This window comes from Callithrix jacchus, chromosome 7 (assembly GCF_049354715.1).
Source record: "Callithrix jacchus isolate 240 chromosome 7, calJac240_pri, whole genome shotgun sequence".
Lineage (NCBI taxonomy): Eukaryota > Metazoa > Chordata > Mammalia > Primates > Cebidae > Callithrix > Callithrix jacchus.
Genome location: NC_133508.1, coordinates 80,244,577 through 80,262,390, shown reverse-complemented (window position 1 = coordinate 80,262,390; position 17,814 = coordinate 80,244,577). Strand labels below are relative to the sequence as shown.

The 17,814-nt window shown below is 56.1% G+C and overlaps 1 protein-coding gene across 50 annotated transcripts in view; it reads right to left on the bottom strand.

Moving 5' to 3' along the window:
- Positions 1-17,814, bottom strand: part of PTPRF (protein tyrosine phosphatase receptor type F) — a 90,588-nt gene that overhangs the window by 16,990 nt on the left and 55,784 nt on the right. For 8 of the 50 annotated variants that reach the window (XM_054259237.2, XM_054259241.2, XM_054259239.2 and 5 more), the window contains 13 exons: positions 15,573-16,154; positions 15,178-15,314; positions 14,566-14,710; positions 9,243-9,548; positions 8,389-8,582; positions 5,159-5,185; positions 3,721-3,838; positions 3,065-3,643; positions 2,282-2,379; positions 1,839-2,092; positions 1,660-1,753; positions 523-741; positions 6-160 (listed from right to left, as the gene is read on the bottom strand). In XM_054259237.2, the coding sequence (XP_054115212.1) occupies positions 6-160; positions 523-741; positions 1,660-1,753; positions 1,839-2,092; positions 2,282-2,379; positions 3,065-3,643; positions 3,721-3,838; positions 5,159-5,185; positions 8,389-8,582; positions 9,243-9,548; positions 14,566-14,710; positions 15,178-15,314; positions 15,573-16,154 (2,908 nt within the window). The remainder of the gene's footprint in view (positions 1-5; positions 161-522; positions 742-1,659; positions 1,754-1,838; positions 2,093-2,281; positions 2,380-3,064; positions 3,644-3,720; positions 3,839-5,158; positions 5,186-8,388; positions 8,583-9,242; positions 9,549-14,565; positions 14,711-15,177; positions 15,315-15,572; positions 16,155-17,814) is intronic. The other 42 variants (XM_054259240.2, XM_054259242.2, XM_078331448.1 and 39 more) reach the window with 7 other exon arrangements.

The window sequence follows — 17,814 nt, the reverse complement described above, 5'->3', positions numbered from 1 at the left end:
CTCACCTTTTGAACAGGAGGATGGCGATGACAATGAGGATGATAAGGATGACCGCCAGCACAGGGCCCGTCACCCACAGCATCTCAGGCTCCTCCTGCTGCTGGGCTGGTGTCACCTGGACCACGATCTCATCCGAGTAGGGGCTGGAGGCATAGCGCTTCTGTGGCCCAGTGGAGAACAGCAAGCTGTGAGCTCAGAAGGAGGCCCCCCCACCCTCTGCCTGTCATCCCTAGAGAAAGGGCTCTGGGTCTGGGTTATCCTGGGCCTGGTCTCCCAGACCCTACAAGGTGGACCTGGCATGACTGGGTCTCTGGAGCCACACTAAGTCTGGCCTTTGGGTCCCAGGGCTGTGTCTTAGGATCCCTGTGATAGGTCTTGGGTCTTTGGGGCTGGCCCCAGGCCGGGGATCTTGAAGCCCCTGGACTGATGCAGACCTGGGATCTGGTGGTGTTTGAGACTGGCCTAGTCTCAGGCCAGGCCTGGGGTCTCAGGGTGCTGAGAGCCAAGCTGGCTCAGGCAGACCTGGTCCACGGGTTCCTTCAAGGAGGCGAGCACAAAGCACTGGTAGCTCAGGTCCGGAGACAGGGGCCGGTTGTAGAAGCCCCGGTAGTTCTTCTTGTCCCCCAAGGTGAAGGTCTCAGGGAGCACATCCAATTGAGCAGCCACATATGGCTTCAGACGGTCTGCCTGCCGCCGCCGCCGCCGCCGCTCCTCACCGCCCTGCTCGATGGCTTCCAGAAGCTGGCAGAGCAGAGTGCAGGGGTCATGTGGGGCCTTGGAGCATGCTGGCCCTGGAGCCGTGGCCTGGGATGTCAGCTCCCTGGGCAGAGATCAAGGCTCACCTTCTGCGTAAGAGCCCACACCTGCCCAACCCACTACCCCCAGAGTAATGCCAGATACTGCAAAGCCGCTCCACCCCACTAGCCCACGAGAAAAAGCCCTGTGGGTAAGCTGCCCCACCCTAACCAGAGAAGGCTGCTTCCACACTGGTTATGAGAAAGGGCTGAAGGATTTCAAACTTTCAGGGACTCCTGGCCGTAGGCTCACCAAGCCCTCCATGGCCTCTAGATCTGCGAGACTCTGTAAAGTCTACAGGGCAGGCATTCTCTCTTTTTTTTTTTTTTTTGTGAGACAGAGTTTCACTGTTGTTACCCAGACTGGAGTGCAATGGCATGATCTCGGCTCACTGCAACCTCTGCCTCCTGGGTTCAAGCAAGTCTCCTGAGTAGCTGGGACTACAGGCGCGTACCATCATGCCCAGCTAATTTTTTTGTATTTTTAGTAGAGACGGGGTTTCACCTTGCTGACCAGGATGGTCTTGATCTCTTGACCTTGTGACCCACCCACCTCGGCCTCCCAAAGTGCTGGGATTATAGGCGTGAGCCACTGCGCCCGGCCAGGGCAGGCATTCTCTAGACCTGCAGAGGCATCTCCATCATGTCCACCTCTCCATAAGCCCCCGGGAGTTCTGCGAATACTCCTAGGAGGTTTCCTCAGAGTCTCTCTCCAGAGAGGGCTGGTCTGACAGCCAAAGCAGCCAGGAGAGATTTCAATTTGGGGAGTGGATCTGGGGAGTCACTGGCCTAGTGCTCAGGGCAGGAAGACCACAGCCGATCACTGCAATGGGACTGTCAGTGTCCCCATCCACTCCCCAGGCACCTCGTCCAGCTCCAGCTCCTCGGGTGTGCTCCACCTTGGCGCCAGCATGCTCCCACCCACACGGTCGATGGGTACCACCACGATGTAGAACCACCTGTGAGGGTAGGGCAGGAATCAGGACTGTCACCACCGTCCACCTCCAGCCCTGCCCCGCCTCCTGTGACACCTCGTGTGCACACCTGATGAGTGAGGGGTCCTGCACATGGGGCATGGAGAGGGCGAATCGGCCGTCCTCTATGTAGGCAGAGGCAGGCAGCGGCTTGTGTGGCAGGAGGTCAGGGGCCGTGCGGATAGACACCAGGTGCTGCAGTCCCCCTGCGCTGCTGCCCCGGTTCATCAGCACGAAAGAGTACTCTGTGTTGGGCTGCAGGTCTGCGATCAGCTTCCGCATTGAATGCCCATCCACATCCACACTCTGCCCATTGTACAGAATCTGTGGGGGACAGGAGGGACAATGCCTGCCTCTAGGTGACATGACCTACCACGGGCTGCAAGGCACAGTGCACGCATACACAACCACAGTCCTGCTCCACAGCCAGGTGCACATGGGTTAGGACTGGAATGACAGCATGCAGCAGGCCTGTGTGTGTGCTGGGCTCAGCAGGCCATGGCCCTTACTCACCTTAAAGGGCACAGCCGACTTATAGGAGTCAGGGACCTCCCAGCTGAGCAGCACAGATGTCTTCATTGCAGCTGCCACCCGGAAGTTCTTGGCAAACACTGCAGAGGCAGAAGGAGAGTGTCAGCTCTGCTGGGAGAATAGGCTGAAGGGTGAAAGGTGAATGGCCAGGATGAGATAACAGTTTGGGAATGGGGGGTTGAAGGATGGCTGCAGAATACCAAGTACCCCACTCCCAGCCAGCTTCAAACGGCGCAGTTGAACTCCCAGCCCAAGCTCTTCCACAGCGAGCAGTGAACAGAATGGGGGATGCCATGGCAACCGGGGTCACAATCTCCAGAAATGTGACTGTGAAAGCTTGAGCCGATGGACACCAGGCCAGAGTGATCAGAGGTCAGTGGGTTTCAGTCATGAGAAGCATGTGACCCTAGAGCATGTTCACTAGAGGTTGGTGGGTCATGGCCCCAAGAAATTAGTGTCACACACCAAAGATCAGAAGGTTGCACACCTAAGAGTAGTGACACAGTCAAGAGAGATCAGTTGGTCAAGGTCACGAGAGATCAGAAGGTCACACAGCAAAGGTCAGTAGGTCAAGGACAGTAGAGGTCAGGGTATCAAGAATGTGCTGCCCATTCACTAGAGGTTAGTGGTCACAGTCATGAGAGATTGGAGGTCACACCCCAGAGGCTGGTGGATCACAGGTGCCAGAAGTCAGTGGGTCTAGGAGAGCAGAGACCCCCAGGTGCAGCCAAGCTCGGGTAGGGCTGCCATGTCCACAGCACACACCTTGCTCCATTGGCATGGTCCGGGACTGGATGCTGGGGCTGAGGGGGCCGGAGCCTTTGCTGGTCCATGCGCGGACCTTGATGTCGTAAGTAGTGTCTGGCTTGAGGCCAGTGAGGGTAAAGTAGGTGTCTGTCGTGACGTTCTGTAGCTCCTGCTGGCTGTTGATGTCTCGGAACACCACGGTGTAGCTGGTAATGCGTCCGTTCCTCTCTGCCAGCACTGGCGGGTCCCAGGCCAGTTCCGTGGTAGATGTGGTCAGTCCTGTCACACGCAGGTTTTGGGGGAAGCCGCTGGGCAGGCCCTCGGGGGTCCTGATCTCCTTCTCAAACTCCTCACCCAGGCCAGCCCGGTTCTTGGCAGCAAGCCGAAAGATGTAGGTGGTCCCCTTGTGCAGGCCGGTGACTGTGAAGTGCTGGTCGTCCTTGCTGAAATCTATGGTGTTGGGCCGTGCCTCGTCGGCCCGGCAGTACTGCAGCCGGTAGCCCAGCAGCTCACCAGGCAGCTCCTTGGGTGGGTGCCACTGGAGCAGCGCAGTGTTCATGGCCGTGGTGCTGATCATCATGGTGGGCCGGCCTGGGACTGAAGGACCACGAGCTGGGCTCTGGCGCCGCCCTCCTGCTGCCCCACCCTCAGGTCTGTTCTGACCCCTCACTCACCTGCACCTGTTGTCGTAACAATTTTGGGCTTGCTGCGGGCACCATCCCCCTTGGTGGTATAGGCAGCGACAGTAATGGAGTAGGTGGTCTCCGGGGTCAGGCCGCTTATAGTGGTTTCCTGAGGGAGGAGGAGGGGTCCATTCCCATCACAGGAATGCAGAGAGAGGCCAGACCCTGTCAGGGACCACAGGACCCCAGCTCAAGGGGAGCCCCTGGTTACACACACAAGGCCAGGGGTTGTGGAAGGTGGGGCTGTACAAGGCTGGCCTCTGCTGGAGAGGAAACAGGCAGGTGGGATGCAGGCCTGGGAGGATCCGCCCATTCCAGGGGCTGCACGCCTGGGGCAGACAGCTCATTATTCCTTTCAGATAAGAACAAAGGGCCAGACTATTTCCCTCACTCCATTGTACTAGGAACAGTGGCTGAGGATACACACAGGGCACAGCCTCACATGCACCCAGCACCTTGCATGGCTCTTGGCACCCACATGAACACAGCCTACAGCTCCTGGGAAAGCAGGTGTAAGGCCACCTGTGGACACGACTGTATGCATGCACACACAGAGCAAGGTAGTGGGGTGGGCTAAGGTGCCACCCTATAGGACCTAGTCAGGACTCCATCTGCCCCCATATATGCCACTAACTCTGTGAACATCTACACCCTGCAGTATCTCTTGAGAAAGATGGGGGAGGGGCCAGGAGAATAAGAAAAGCTTCACAACTGGGGAACTGGCTTCCACGTCTGTTTCCAGTGATGCCTGAGATAGCAGCCAGGCAATGTCCTCCCACCTTGGCAGACCCTGCCCATATACCCTTCTGCAGCTAACGCGTTATCTCTGGACATGCTGAGAAACACCATGGGAGGTTCAAGCCACACCACACAGAGAGAAAAGTGGGAAGCAGGGCAGGGAACACCGTGCAGTGGGAACAGAGCTATCACCAACCCTGGTATCCCTCCAGCTCTGGCCTTAGGTGGGGCCCCTGCAGTCGCCACCACCCCCTTGTGGGCCCTTCCTGCCCCAGCTGGAGAGTCCCAGGGTTGGGGCCCCAGAATGCACCAATACCAGAACCCAACTCCCCAGACTGCCCTCCCAGCCTGGGTCCTGAAGCAGGTGATTTTTCACTCCAGGGATCAATAAGGCCTAACGATCAGGATCGGATTTAACTCCATCCCTGTCTGGCCCGAGCAGGGGCCGGGCCCTGGTCGATCATGAACATTGGCCTCAAATTGCTGCTCGACAGGCGAGAAGTAAGGATTACAGGAAATGCCAATCGCTGCTCAGCTCAGTGCTGGCGACCAAACGCCAATTTTCTCCAGATGCGGCTGGTGCCCTGTGGATCTTGGCAGCACAGGCTGGCAGGAAAGGAGGGAGAGGGGGAGTGTCCCATGAGCCCAGACTGACCCAGGTCTTGTCCACGTTCGCACACCTGTTACTTACATAGTCCTCGGACTCGTCTGGCCGCCACTGACCGCGGGAGAGGGAGAGAAAGGGAGACAGGATGGTGAAGGACTCTGACCTGGAGGGGAACTGGCCCAGGGAGGGCAGAGGGAGAGCGTGGGCCTTGAAGTACCCATGGGGGTAGCACCCCAGGACAATGTCCGGTTCAAAGATTCGAGTCCCTGCCTCACTGAGCACCAACTGTGTGTGCCAGGGCTGAGGAGGGTAGGGAGACCAGGAGGGCAGGTAGCCTCCAGGGAGAGGACCTGCTGACTGAGGGGCCCAGGAACACAAAGCAGCTAGAGGTGCTTTGAGGGAGGGACTGCCAGATGTGGGGGGTGGGTTCAACAGCTCAGGCTGAGGGGAAGGAAGACACTGAGGGGTGAATGGGGTGCCCGTATGCCCTGGTTTGCCTCAGACAGTCCTGGCCTATGCTTGCAGCCACGGAATGATTACTCAGTGTCTCCTTCCACCCCGCAAAGCATCCCAGATGTGATCATACCTTATACAATCACACAGGCAGCAGAAGTGTCCCACAACAGTAAGAGCTGTACCGTGGCTAGGGTGAGCCAAAGGGCAAGCCAGGCAGCAAGACTATCAGGGATGTGAATGCCAAGCCCAGGCTCTGAGCTTGGCATTCACAGCCCACAGGCAAGGGGAACCACCTATAACCCTGTTTCTTCCTCGGGGTGTCTGAGAATCAAGGCAGGAAGGAACGTTTCGGGGCTGGCTGTGTTGCAGGCCACTGGTGTGTGTCGGTATTCTAGCTGGACAGGTGGAGGGACTATGAGGTCTCCATGCTGAGGCTCCATTAAATATCATAGGGGATGGTCCATGATGTCTCCAAGTTGGAGGTACCTTGGGGTCCTCCAGCCCAACCGCCCCCACTGTGCCAGTGTGGCCTCTGTCCACTGGTCCCCATGCTGGGTGGCCTACGTTCCTCCTGTCCTGGGACACTCTGTTGGAAAGTCCTTGAGAGAAGCATGGAACAGAACATGAGAGGAGGCTCTGGACAGTGCATGGTCCTGAGGTCCCCAGTGCATGGTCACTCTATAGGGTGCGGCTGGCCCACCCCCGTTCTCCTTGCCTGGGGGAGACCTGGGCTGTCCCAACCAAGTAGAGGTTCTCATATGGAACCCGTCCTGCACTAGGGGCAGAGTAAGAAAGAAGGGAAAGACAGAGGATGAAACCAAATGGAGATGAAAGGAAGGGATCAGAGGAATGGCAGGGGGAAGAGGGAAGGAGGGAGGAGAGAAGAGAATGAACAAAAGAAAAACAGAGGCTGCAAGGAGAGAAATGAAGGCCATGAGAGGGGAAGGGAAGCAGGGAGATGGAATCAGGCATAAAAGGAGACAAGCGTGGCTCCACATTTCCGGGGTGGGGGTGGGGCATGCACCACATAGTTCTTTCAGGCCTGATGGGGGCCCTGAGCTGAGCAGATGGTACTGTTGGGTGAAGGACAGGATGTGGTGCCCTTGATGGAAGCTCAGAACAGCTGGGACCCGTGGCCAGGCTCAGGACCAGGCCCCATCTGCTCTCCCACTGGCGAGCAACAGAATGACCCAGTCCCAAGGGGGCTACAAGGGCAGGCCTCCATCTTCAGTGTCCTCCAGGAGCCCAGACTCTAGTTCACCCTCATGATGGGATGTCTGAGGCTAAAACAGCAGCGTCCCTGAGCCTCTGGCCCAGCTCCCTTCCAAACCTCCTAGGACCAGAAGGGGGCACTCAAAGTGGTGTCTTTGGAACCCCGCTGGCCACAGCTGTGGCCATTGGCCTCCTGAGAGAGGAGGAGCTAGGGGAACACATTCCCAGGATGTTTCTGGGTAGGTGTGTTCACTGAGGCTCCATGAGGAGCCCTCAACCTGCCCCAGGAATGCAGGCTGGTGCACATGTCTGCCTCCTCCACCCCGGGTGCCTTAGCACTGGGCAAGCTGAGAGGGGGAAGAGGGCACCCTCTGGGTAGAAAGGAATTTTGCTTTAGATGACTGAACACAGCTGGAAGGGTGAGGCTCCCGTCTGTTTATGTGCGTGGCCCCGCCCCTCTGCACAGTGTGTACAGCATGGAGTGGTACATGCACCACTGCTCTCCACCCAGGCAGGAGTGAGAGGCTGGTTGAGGAGGGTGTGTAGGTCCCCCAGGCCCTGCTCCTGGATGGGGAGATCTTGAGAGCACCACACCAAGTGTTGAGACTCTGCAACAAGGTCTTTTGAGAGGGGGCTCATGACAGCAGCTGCGGTTGCACTTTCCTAGGGGTCTCCTAGGGGTCCACAGACATGGCTTCTTATCCAAGAGCACCTACTTGCTGAATAATTCCAAACGACTCTCATAACCTCCTGGCATTCCCAGTTCTTCATCTGAATAGCAACCAGTGTTCAGAATAGCCCAGGGACCTCAACCCAAGCTCACGAGCAGGACCACCCTCCCAGGAAGACAGATGCACCAAGAGGGAGGTGTGAAGCTGGCCAGCAGGCCTAGCCCTTGGGGGTGAACATCAGGAGCTAAGCCATTCTCTGGGGGGCAGGAGCAGAAACACCCTGCCTGGCTATTTACAGAGGTCTACAGCAGCCATGGACCCCATGGCTAGCAGTGGGGTAAGAGCCCAGGAGCACTCTCCCTATCCTTTCTGTGGGAAAAGCAGATGCCAGCCCAGCACTGTCTAGGGAAAAGGCACATCTCAAAACCCAGCCTGGTGGGGCTCGGTAGCTCACACCTGTAATCCAGCACTTTGGGAGGCAGAGGAGGGTGGATCACCTGAGGTCAGGAGTTCAAGACCTGCCTGGCCAACACAGTGAAACCCTGTCTCTACTAAAAATACAAAAATTAGCCAGCCATGGTGGTGTATGCCTATAATCCCAGCTACTTGGGAGGCTGAGACAGGAGAATGGCTTGAACCTGGGAGGCAGAGGTTGCAGTGAGCCTAGATCGCACCACTGCACTCCAGCCCGGGCTTGAACCCGGGAGGTGGAGGTTGCAGTGAGCTATCATGCCACTGCACTCCAGCCTGGGCGATAAGAGCAAACCTGTCTCAAAAAACAAAACAAAACTAAACAACAACAACCCCAGCCTAACCCCTGACACTGCAAAGCATCTTGGGTCTCACAACCAAGGTAAGGCAGTCACAGCACTGCTGAGGGCAGACAGGGTAGAGGGACATATCTGGGCCCCAAAAAGGAACTTGTGTATGCTGGTCTGTGCTCACCCTGCCCCCCAACACCACCCAATGAGGCACCTGGGTCTCGGCTAGCATGACATCTTGGATGATGGGGAGTCCACGGGGCTCGCCATTCTCCAGCCGCACGTAGGTGACCTGGTAGCCTCGGATCTGGCCATGTTGCTTGCTGGGGACAGGCAGCTTCCAGTAGACACGCACAGCAGTGGAGTTCAGTGGCTCCACCTCCACCTTCCTTGGAGGCCCGCTGGGCACTGGGGGTCAGGCAGAGAAGGAAGTCAGGCCTGGAGATACTAACCCTGACTCAGGTGGACACAGCAAACTCAAGGGCCCTGCCTCTGCACCTCACTCCCCTAGGAAAGGCCCTGATATAGTTTCCTTAGGTCATCTGTCCCTGGTGAGGAACACGGAAGGTTCCCTCTGCCTGCCATGAGTAAGAGCCCAGGACTGGCCCTACCCACCCCTCTAACCCAGGTCTCTCACCTGGTGGGGAAGGTCGACATGGGAGAACAGGTGGAGGTGGGACTCCAGGTCTTTGACCACCCCTAGTCAGTGCAACCTGTCCTGACACTTGCTAGGCCCCAAATCATGCCAATGTCCAGCGAAAAGTCTTGCTGATTCTACTTTGAGTATCTTTTACACCAATCTTCCCAATCTCGACCTTTCAAATCTTAGTTAAGGCTGCTTCTCCTATCTTAGCCTACGAAGGCTTTAGCTGCTTTGGAGACAGCCCCAAAGGCTGGGATTTGGGCATAAGTTATCCTGTAAGTGACATCTCCCCACTTTGGACCATTAGGCCTGAACCAGAAAGATGAGCCAACCTGGGCCTGTGTGAGGGAAAGAAGGCCTGAGGTGCTTAGGGGGTGGTGTCTGAGGCAGAACGCCTCCCCTCCCGCCCTGGTGGCACTGCCTACCGTCCTCATCGGTGCGCACCAGCACTGGGCTGCTCTCGGGGCCGGGGCCCACGTCTGTGTGTGCCCGAACCCACACCCGGTACTCCGTCCACTTCTCCAGGCCCACCAGGTCCCAGCTGGAGTGCTCGCGGCTGATGCCTTCCACCACATGCCGCCCGCGGTCCTCGCCGTCCACCGCCACGTAGGCCACGGAGTACTGGGTGATAACGCCATTGCGGCTGTCGGCCGGCGGCGGGACCCAACTTACCCGGACCGTGGTGGAGCCCGTGCTCACACATGTCACCTTCTGGGGAGGGGCAGAGGGGGCTGGGGAAGACAAATGGGGGGGAAGCAAGCAGATGGAGGGTGGGGATCACAGGCACAATGACTGAGTCACAGTGGACTGGAGACTCACCCGGGCCAGCTACCCCTCAGGTGCTGAAATGGCCATCCCAGGGTCCCTCCAGGCAGGCTGCCGCCACTCTTGCCAAGGATGCCTGACTCCCTCTGAACTGCCTCCCTCTCTGCCCCACCCAACCGCACGCATGGTGATATACATGCAACCACACACACTCTCACACAGCCTCACACACACAGTGTCTCAGTCCCAGTGCCTCACACGTCTCTCAATCACAGGCTGTGTCACACAAACAGGGAGTCTCACACATACAGTCTTGGTGTCTCACGGTCTCACACACAGTGCCTCACACACGTCTCTCACACAGTCACGTGCTGTGTCACACACCCAGGGTGTCTCATACATACACTGCCTTGGAGTCTCACAGTGTCTCTCACACAGTCTCACACATACACATAGGGTCATATACACACAGTCACACACTCACAAACATACATGTCACATACAGTGTCTCACATAGTCTCACAAATATACATGTCACATACAGTGTCTCACAGTCACACATATATATGTAGTGTCACATACACAGTGTCTTAGGCACAGTCTCACACATAAACATAGTGTCATATACAGTCTCTCACACACAGTCTTTCATAGTCACACACAATTGTGTCTTGGTGTCTCACAGTGTCTTTCTCACACAAACAATGTCTTGGAGTATCAGTGTTTCACACAGATTCACATATGCATAGTGTCACATACCCACAGTCTTTCTGTCTCACACACAGCATCGGACACACAGTCCCTCATACACACACAATGTCTCAGAGTTCTGACACAGCTTATCTCACACGAGTTCTCTCCCACACACACGCCATCTCACACAAAACATACATGATAGCAGATACACACTAGCACATGGCCAGCCCACTGCTACCTGCACACACAGCCACATATGGAGAACTGCTCCCTGTCTGCTGTGCCCACAGTCCTGCTCTTCTGAGGAAGAGTGGCCCCAGAGGCCCTTTTGGCATAGGGCAGCCTTCCCCTGTGCCCACCTGGACACAGCCTCTTTGCCAGAGCCACAGGTAACCACTGACTGGAGGCCAGACATGAATGCCAATGGTCTCATGTGGAGAAGTACCCACCAACGGAGGTGCCCTCACTCAACAGGTTCCTTGGGAATTAGGAGGCAGGCATGTGTCACCTTGTGGCCAGTGACACTTCCAGACTCCACACCACCTGCACACACAGCCACATATGGAGAACTGCTTCCCTTGCAGAGGAAACCTGCTGCAATACACAGATTTCCTCTTCAAGTTCTGTCACCAACCTCTGCCATGGGGACTTCAGCAGCCCCTTGACTCACTGGCCCCAGAGTCCCTCATCTCCAGGACTTTTTCCTCCCCCACAGGGCTGTGGTCATGCCCTGGAGACTGCCAGTACCAGGGGTGGCCCTCCTTCCAGAATCATGGACTCCCACATCCCCTCGCTGGCAGCATCCCCTTGTCCCAGCTCAGTCACTCACTCTAGGCTTGGGCACTGCGACTGCTCACCAACCCCTCAGGATGCCTGTCTGTCAACCTTGTCCTTCCCAGCCTCCATAGCCCACCACCTACCACACTCTCAGCAATATCCCAAGCTCCCTCGCCTCCTGATCTTTCCATACTCCTTCCTGGCCTGTGCCAAGCCTTAGATGAATCAAACTCTCCCCTGCCTTCTCTACAGTGGCACTGGGGCAGGCTGGCACCCTATGCACACATCCCCAGAGGCCTCCTCCTCCAGGACCCTCCATGCTGCCTGTTTCTGCCCCATGCCCAGCTCGCTCTGCCACTTTACACAAAACACAGTCCCCCTACTCCATGGTCCCCAGACCTCCAGCTCCCTTTGCCTCCCTCCTCTCAGCACATGGCCGCGTCTCCCACTCTGCAGAGAAGACCGGGTTTTCACAGCTTCTCCCTCTAGCTCTTGCTACACCCACCCACCCTGCCTGCATCTGCGGCGATTCTCTCCTTTCCACGCATAAGAATGGATAGTTGAGCCACCCTGTCCAAGGCTAAGCTCTCGACTGCCCACATTGCGCCCCTTCTCTCCACCTCTCGACACTCCACCAGTTACCCTCTTTTCTGTGGTTTCCTTTTTTCCTATTGGCTGTTTCAAACAGCATTTAAATATGCTTGAGATTTCCCCATCTTAAAAGAAAAATCCCAGGCTGGGCGTGGTGACTCACGCCTGTGATCCCAACACTTTGGGATGCCGAGGTGGGGGATCACCTGAGGTCAGGAGTTCAAGACCAGCTTAGCCAATGGTGAAACCTTGTCTCTACTAAAAATACAAAAATTAGCTGGGTGTGGTGGCAGCTGCCTATAGTCCCAGCTACTTGGGAGGCTGAGCAGGAGAATCACCTGAACCCAGGAGGCAGAGGCTGCAGCAAGCTGAGATTGTGCCACTGCACTCCAGCCTGGGAGACAGAGTGAGACTTCATCTCAAATATATTAAAAAAAAGAAAAATCCCACCCTCAGCCCCATAGCCCTCTACAGTCACAGTGGTCCCTTGGCTCAGAGCTACACTTTCTGGCAATGTCTGGGCTTGCTGCCTCCACTTCCTCAGCACCCACAGGCCTCGTGAAACAGCCATCATGCTTCGTGTCCAGGGCCACTCCTCCACGTTGCTCGGTCCAACAGTACTCCTGACCGCTTAGCAGCATCTCATCTACTTCTTGAAACTTTCTCTCCTTCCAGCCTCCAAGTCACTCCCTTCCCCTTCCCCTGATTTCCTCTCATCTGCAGTCTTTCTTCTCAGGGTCCTGCAGCTCGAGCCCAGCCCTGGATTCCCATAGCCTGCCGAGCACTGCCATGTGGACAGCACATGCATCTTGAAGTTAGGTATCTGAGAACAGCTGCATTCTTCACACCTGCCTCTGCCGCATTTCCTATCCTGTGCCAGCAGATTTCTTCTCCCCGGTCAATACACCAGAAACAAGATTCACCTCCACTTCCTTCCCCCGGGGCCCCCGTTTGTAAACCATCACCAAGTCTGACCAGTCAGCATTCCTGATAGTTCTCAGATCCACTGCCATCGCCTCACCTGGGCCACCATCTCTGTCCATTCTCACAGAGCAGCCAGAGTTGGCCTTCCTGCCTACCCTGTGTCACCAAGACCCTGACTGCCATACCTCTGGCAGCCACACTGGCCTGCTCCTTGCCCCATGACCATAGCCACACGCCTTGCAGCTGAAGGGCCTTCAGGCCTGCAGACTCTACCTGATGCCTATGTGCTCCCTGCTCCTGTTCACTTACAAGTTGGCTCCCACCCTTCCTTCAGGCCTTGGGGAAGTGTCACCTCCCCAAGGCAGCCCTCAGCCCAAAGGAGGTCTCATCATCTCTCCACCATGTCTCTTCCATCCCACTTTACACAAATGTCACTATAAGCTCATTTGGAGGCCAGGTGAGGTGGCTCACACCTACAATCCCAGCACTTTGGGAGGCTGAGGCAGGCAGGTCACCTGAGGTCAAGAGTTAAGAGACCAGCCTGGTCAACATGGCAAAACTTCGTCTTTACTAAAAATACAAAAATTAGTCAGGTGTGGTGGTGCTCACCTGGAATCCCAGCTAATTGGGAGGCTGAGACAGGAGAATCACTTGAACCCAGGAGGTGGAGGTTACAGTGAGCCAAGATGGTGCCATTGTACCCTAGCCTGGGTGACAAGAGTGAAACTCTGTCTCAAATAAATAAATAAAATTAAACGATAAAATGAAAGTAAAAAGCTCGTTTGGGTAATTATAGGTGTAATGTTGTCTGCCCTGCTGGACTGTGAGATCCCCATGGGCAAAGAGCCATGTGTCTGGTCATGCTGCCGGCCCTGTACTATGCATGGGGCCTGGCCCCCAGCAGGAGCACAGCAGGTGCTTCTGAAATGAATCCACGAATACAAGGACACACAGAGACTCTTGACATCGCTGGTACATGCACATGGTCCCACATCGTAAGGACCACTTTAGACACTGTCACGTTTATGGTCATCACACGGCCACATCAGATGTGGCCGCCATCTCAACCCCACAATGCTACCCAGCCATAGTCACATCCATGACACCCTATCACACGGAGCCTCACACAGCAGCTGACTGTGGCTGCGTGCTGCCCAGCAGCAACCACAGAGTCAAACACACACTCAGTCTACTATCTGGGGGGGCTACAGAGACCCACAAACACGGTCAAAGGGTCAGGCCACAAAGTTACCGACAAAGACAAGGGTCCTGCCCAAGATCCACCAATGCGCGCATACATCCACAGGTGCTACATGGCCAGGTGGTCAGGTACAGTCACACAAACACACACACTCACGGGCAGTGCCACCCACACAGCTACAGCATTGGAGTCTTACATACGAAGAACACGGTAACACACAACACCAGAGTCATCATACAGACAGTCCCCTGCATGGACACATGGTCGCAATGCATATGTGAGCAGGCTGGGTCACACGACTGCATTCTCAGACCTGTCCCCGAGTGCAGTCAGCTCAGGTGATCACATGGCTCCTAGGTAACTTTCACTGGGGGTTATGAGGAAGGGAATGTGGGTGATGGGGAGACGAGATGTGGGGCCATGGGGATGAGAAATAGTCGTCAAAGCAGGTCTGGGATGTGGCAGACCCACCGAGGATGGCCCATCAGTGTGACCAGCATAGAGTGGGGATGGAGATGAGGCACGGACACAGAACTTACCTGGGCAGCATGGGGAGGATGGGCGGGAGGAGGGGCAGGAGGCTGGGCAGGGAGCAAGAAGGGCAGCAGCTGCCTGGACTGGATAGACTGGGAGGCACTTACCTGGCCCTTTCTCGAGGTCCAGACTCAGAGCCCAGGCCAGAGTCCAGTTTGGAGCCCAGCAGACCTGACCACCCCACCCACCCGGTTAAGGGGAAAGTATGTGTGTGTGTCCCAGTCCAGGTGTAACAGGCAGTGGACTTGGGAGACACTTACTGGACTGTGCAGTGCGGGCCTCAATGGTGGGGGTGAAGACGCCCACCCCCATATCTGAGCGTGCAGCCAGCTGGAAGCGGTAGAGTGTGTCCGGCTTCAGGTCTTCTAGTGTGTAGGAGGAGGATGGGTCGAAGGTCACCTTGTGCTGGAAGAACAGGGAGCACTTACTGATGGCTCTGAGCTCAAAAGTCACTCAGATGTTGTTCCCCAACATGGGCTGCAATGTGACACCTCTGGACCCACCATGGCTCCAGGACTGGCTCCACGCCATAAGGCCACACAAGGGACTCAGGGATAAGCCCATGCCTCATAGACCACATGGGTACAGGAGTCATCTGGGACACATGGCTTCTGGGTAAACTTTCGGGCGCTGCCAGTCATGTGAGCCACAGAGCCTAGAAAACCCAAGGCAGACCCTGGGGACTTTGCTCCCAGCACTGGGTGACGATGACTCCAGAATCACACAGGCTGTGTGGGCCTTAGTACTCATGAGCCACAAAGCATCCAGCGGAAACCTTAGAGGCTGTGCCCACACCAGCCACAGAATCCAGAGAACATCGCCCTGGGTTAAGCTGGTCGCAGAGGTCCCTGTGCTCCCTGCCTGCTGCACACCTGTTGGTCTTCATCCTCTGCCGCCCAGTACACCAGCTCGTACATGATGATCCGCTCCTGAGGGGGCAGCAGCCATGAGAGCTGGATCCTGGTGTCCGACTCAACCTCAGCCTGGAAGTCCGCGGGCTGGGCAGGCACTGCAACACCACACACCAGGCAGGTCAGCCTCATCTGTGTGAGTTCAGGGGTGCCTGGGGACGATGGGGCCCAGGAAGGCAGACCCTAACCTCACACCCTTATCCTACATCCCAAATGACTACACATCAATGGAATATGGTGCCTTGATCCTCCCAAGAGCCCCCAACCTCACAGCCAAGGGAGGAGGAGAGGCACTGCCACAACCTCAGCCTACCCCTTCTGCCATCGGCTGCCCAGCCAGCATGCCCCCCACCTACCTCCCTGCTGTGTCTTGACCTGGATGGTGGGGCTGGGAGGGCCATCACCCACGGCGGTGAAGGCAAGCACACGCAGGCTATAGGTGATGCCAGGCAGTAGGCTACCCACGGTCGTGAGGAGCCCTGCATCAGTGTTGTGCTTATGCCAGGCGCTCGGGGGGCGGCGGGAGTCCGGAGTATAGTAGACACGGTATCCCCGTACCAGGCCGTTGGGCTCCTCGGGAGGCTCCCACTGCACCAGCATGGTGCTGGCGCTCAGCATGCGTGCCTGCACGCGGCGCGGCGGGCTGGAGGGCGCCTGTTCTCCTGTGCGTGCCCGTACTGCCTCACTGGGCGGCCCTCGCCCGATGCTGTTCACTGCCAGCACGCGGAAGGCATATTCCGAGAAAGGGCTGAGGCCACCGATGCTGTATCGGGTGGTGGCCACACCATCCACCTCCTGGAAGGGGCCCTCTGTGCCCGCTGCGCGGTACTGGATACCATAGTAGGATACAGGCTCCGAGTTCCCAGAGTCCCAGGTCAGGGTGACGCTGGTGGCAGTTGTCTCTGTCACCACAAGATCAATCGGAGGCTTCGGCAGAGCTGGGGAGAAAATGGAAGGCTCAAGGCTGCCCAAGGTCAAGATCCTCAGGAACCAACTCTATACTTGGGGATTATCCACAACACCTAGTGGGGGGGCCCCCTGAGTGTGGTTCGTACACACAGCCTACCTTGAAAAATGGCCAGAAAAGCTTATGGTGACCTCTGGAGGCACAAGTGGGGGATGGTGGCCAGGCCCATCAGTGTTGCCCGGGCTTTGGGTCATTGAGTATGTACACATATCAACAATGGGACTCACTGGAGCCTCACATCAGCACACGACTCATCTAACAAACGGACTCGGAGGTGACATGGCCCTTGCAGTCCCATGCAGATGAAAGGCACCCATACTGGGTAGCAGATACCTGTTTCTGCAGGTCACCTGAGCCCACCTGGTAGAGTGTATGTGTAATAGGCAGGGAAAAGGGAGGTATTCCTAAGGGACTAGCTCTGAGTTTTAGGAAGAGCGATGGGGCTGCTGGCCCACAGACCCTGTGGCTTGGCTGAAATTTAAGTGGAAAGGTCCCGAGTCCATAACTATTCAACAAATAATGAACAAGCACTCACTCAATGCCAGACACTGCACTGGGACTGGGGCTACAATGCCACATAGTCACGTCCCTGCTCTCACGGAGTTTATACCTCAGTATGAGAGACAATCAACAAACAAGTCGATCATACTCATGATTCTGGCATGTGCAAGGACAGCAGGAATCAGGGTGCTGAGGTGAAGTAAAATCCAGGGAGTCTCCTTGGATGGGGTGATGAGGGAAGGAAAGCATCACTGAGCTGAGGCCTGGAAGAGTACATGGAGCCAGTGACAGAAGGCGCTGGGCAAGGAGCAAGGGAAACTGAAAGCAGCGTGCGTCTGCGCAGCTGGTGCATGACAGGGTGGGAGGCCAGTGGCTCTGGGAGACCCAGTAAGGACCCTGATCTGCGTCCTAAAACCAACGGGAAGCTGCTGGACAGCGTTTCTCCCTTTCCTAACAGAGTGACATGACCCTGAATTACAGTTTTTAAAGATCACTCAAGTTGCAAAATAGGTAATGGATCAGAGGCTGTTGAGAATTGAAGCAGGGAGACTAGGAAGGAATCTTTTTTTTGTTTTCAATAGGGTCTTGCCTCTGTCATTCAAGCTGGAGTGCAGTGGTGCAATCATGGCTTACTGCATCACCACAGCCTCAACCTCATGGGCTCAAGTGATCCTCCTGTTTCCAGCCTCCCAAGTAACTGAGACCACAGGTGTGTGCCACCATGCCTAGCTAATTTTTTTTTTTGGTAGAGATGGGTCTCATTATGTTACTCGGGCTCGTCTCAAATTCCTGAGCTTGGTCTCCTAAAGGGCTAGGATTACAGGAGTAAACCACTCGCCCAGCCAGAATCTGTTACATATATATATGCAACATATGTGTAATGTATGTTTGCCTGTTCCTCTCGGGCAGAGAGAACCCATTTCCCTCTACTATTTTACCACATCCTTCTTGTTGGGAGGCTATTAAACCCGAAGGTCTGGTACTATGTAGTGGTTAGGAGGGTAAGCCACACTGGGTTTAATTCCCTGCTCTATCATTTATTTTTGTGTGGCCCTGGGCAAGTGACATACCCTCTCTGTGCCTCAGTTCTCTCATTTGAAAAATGGAAATAATAAGAGCACCTATCTCCC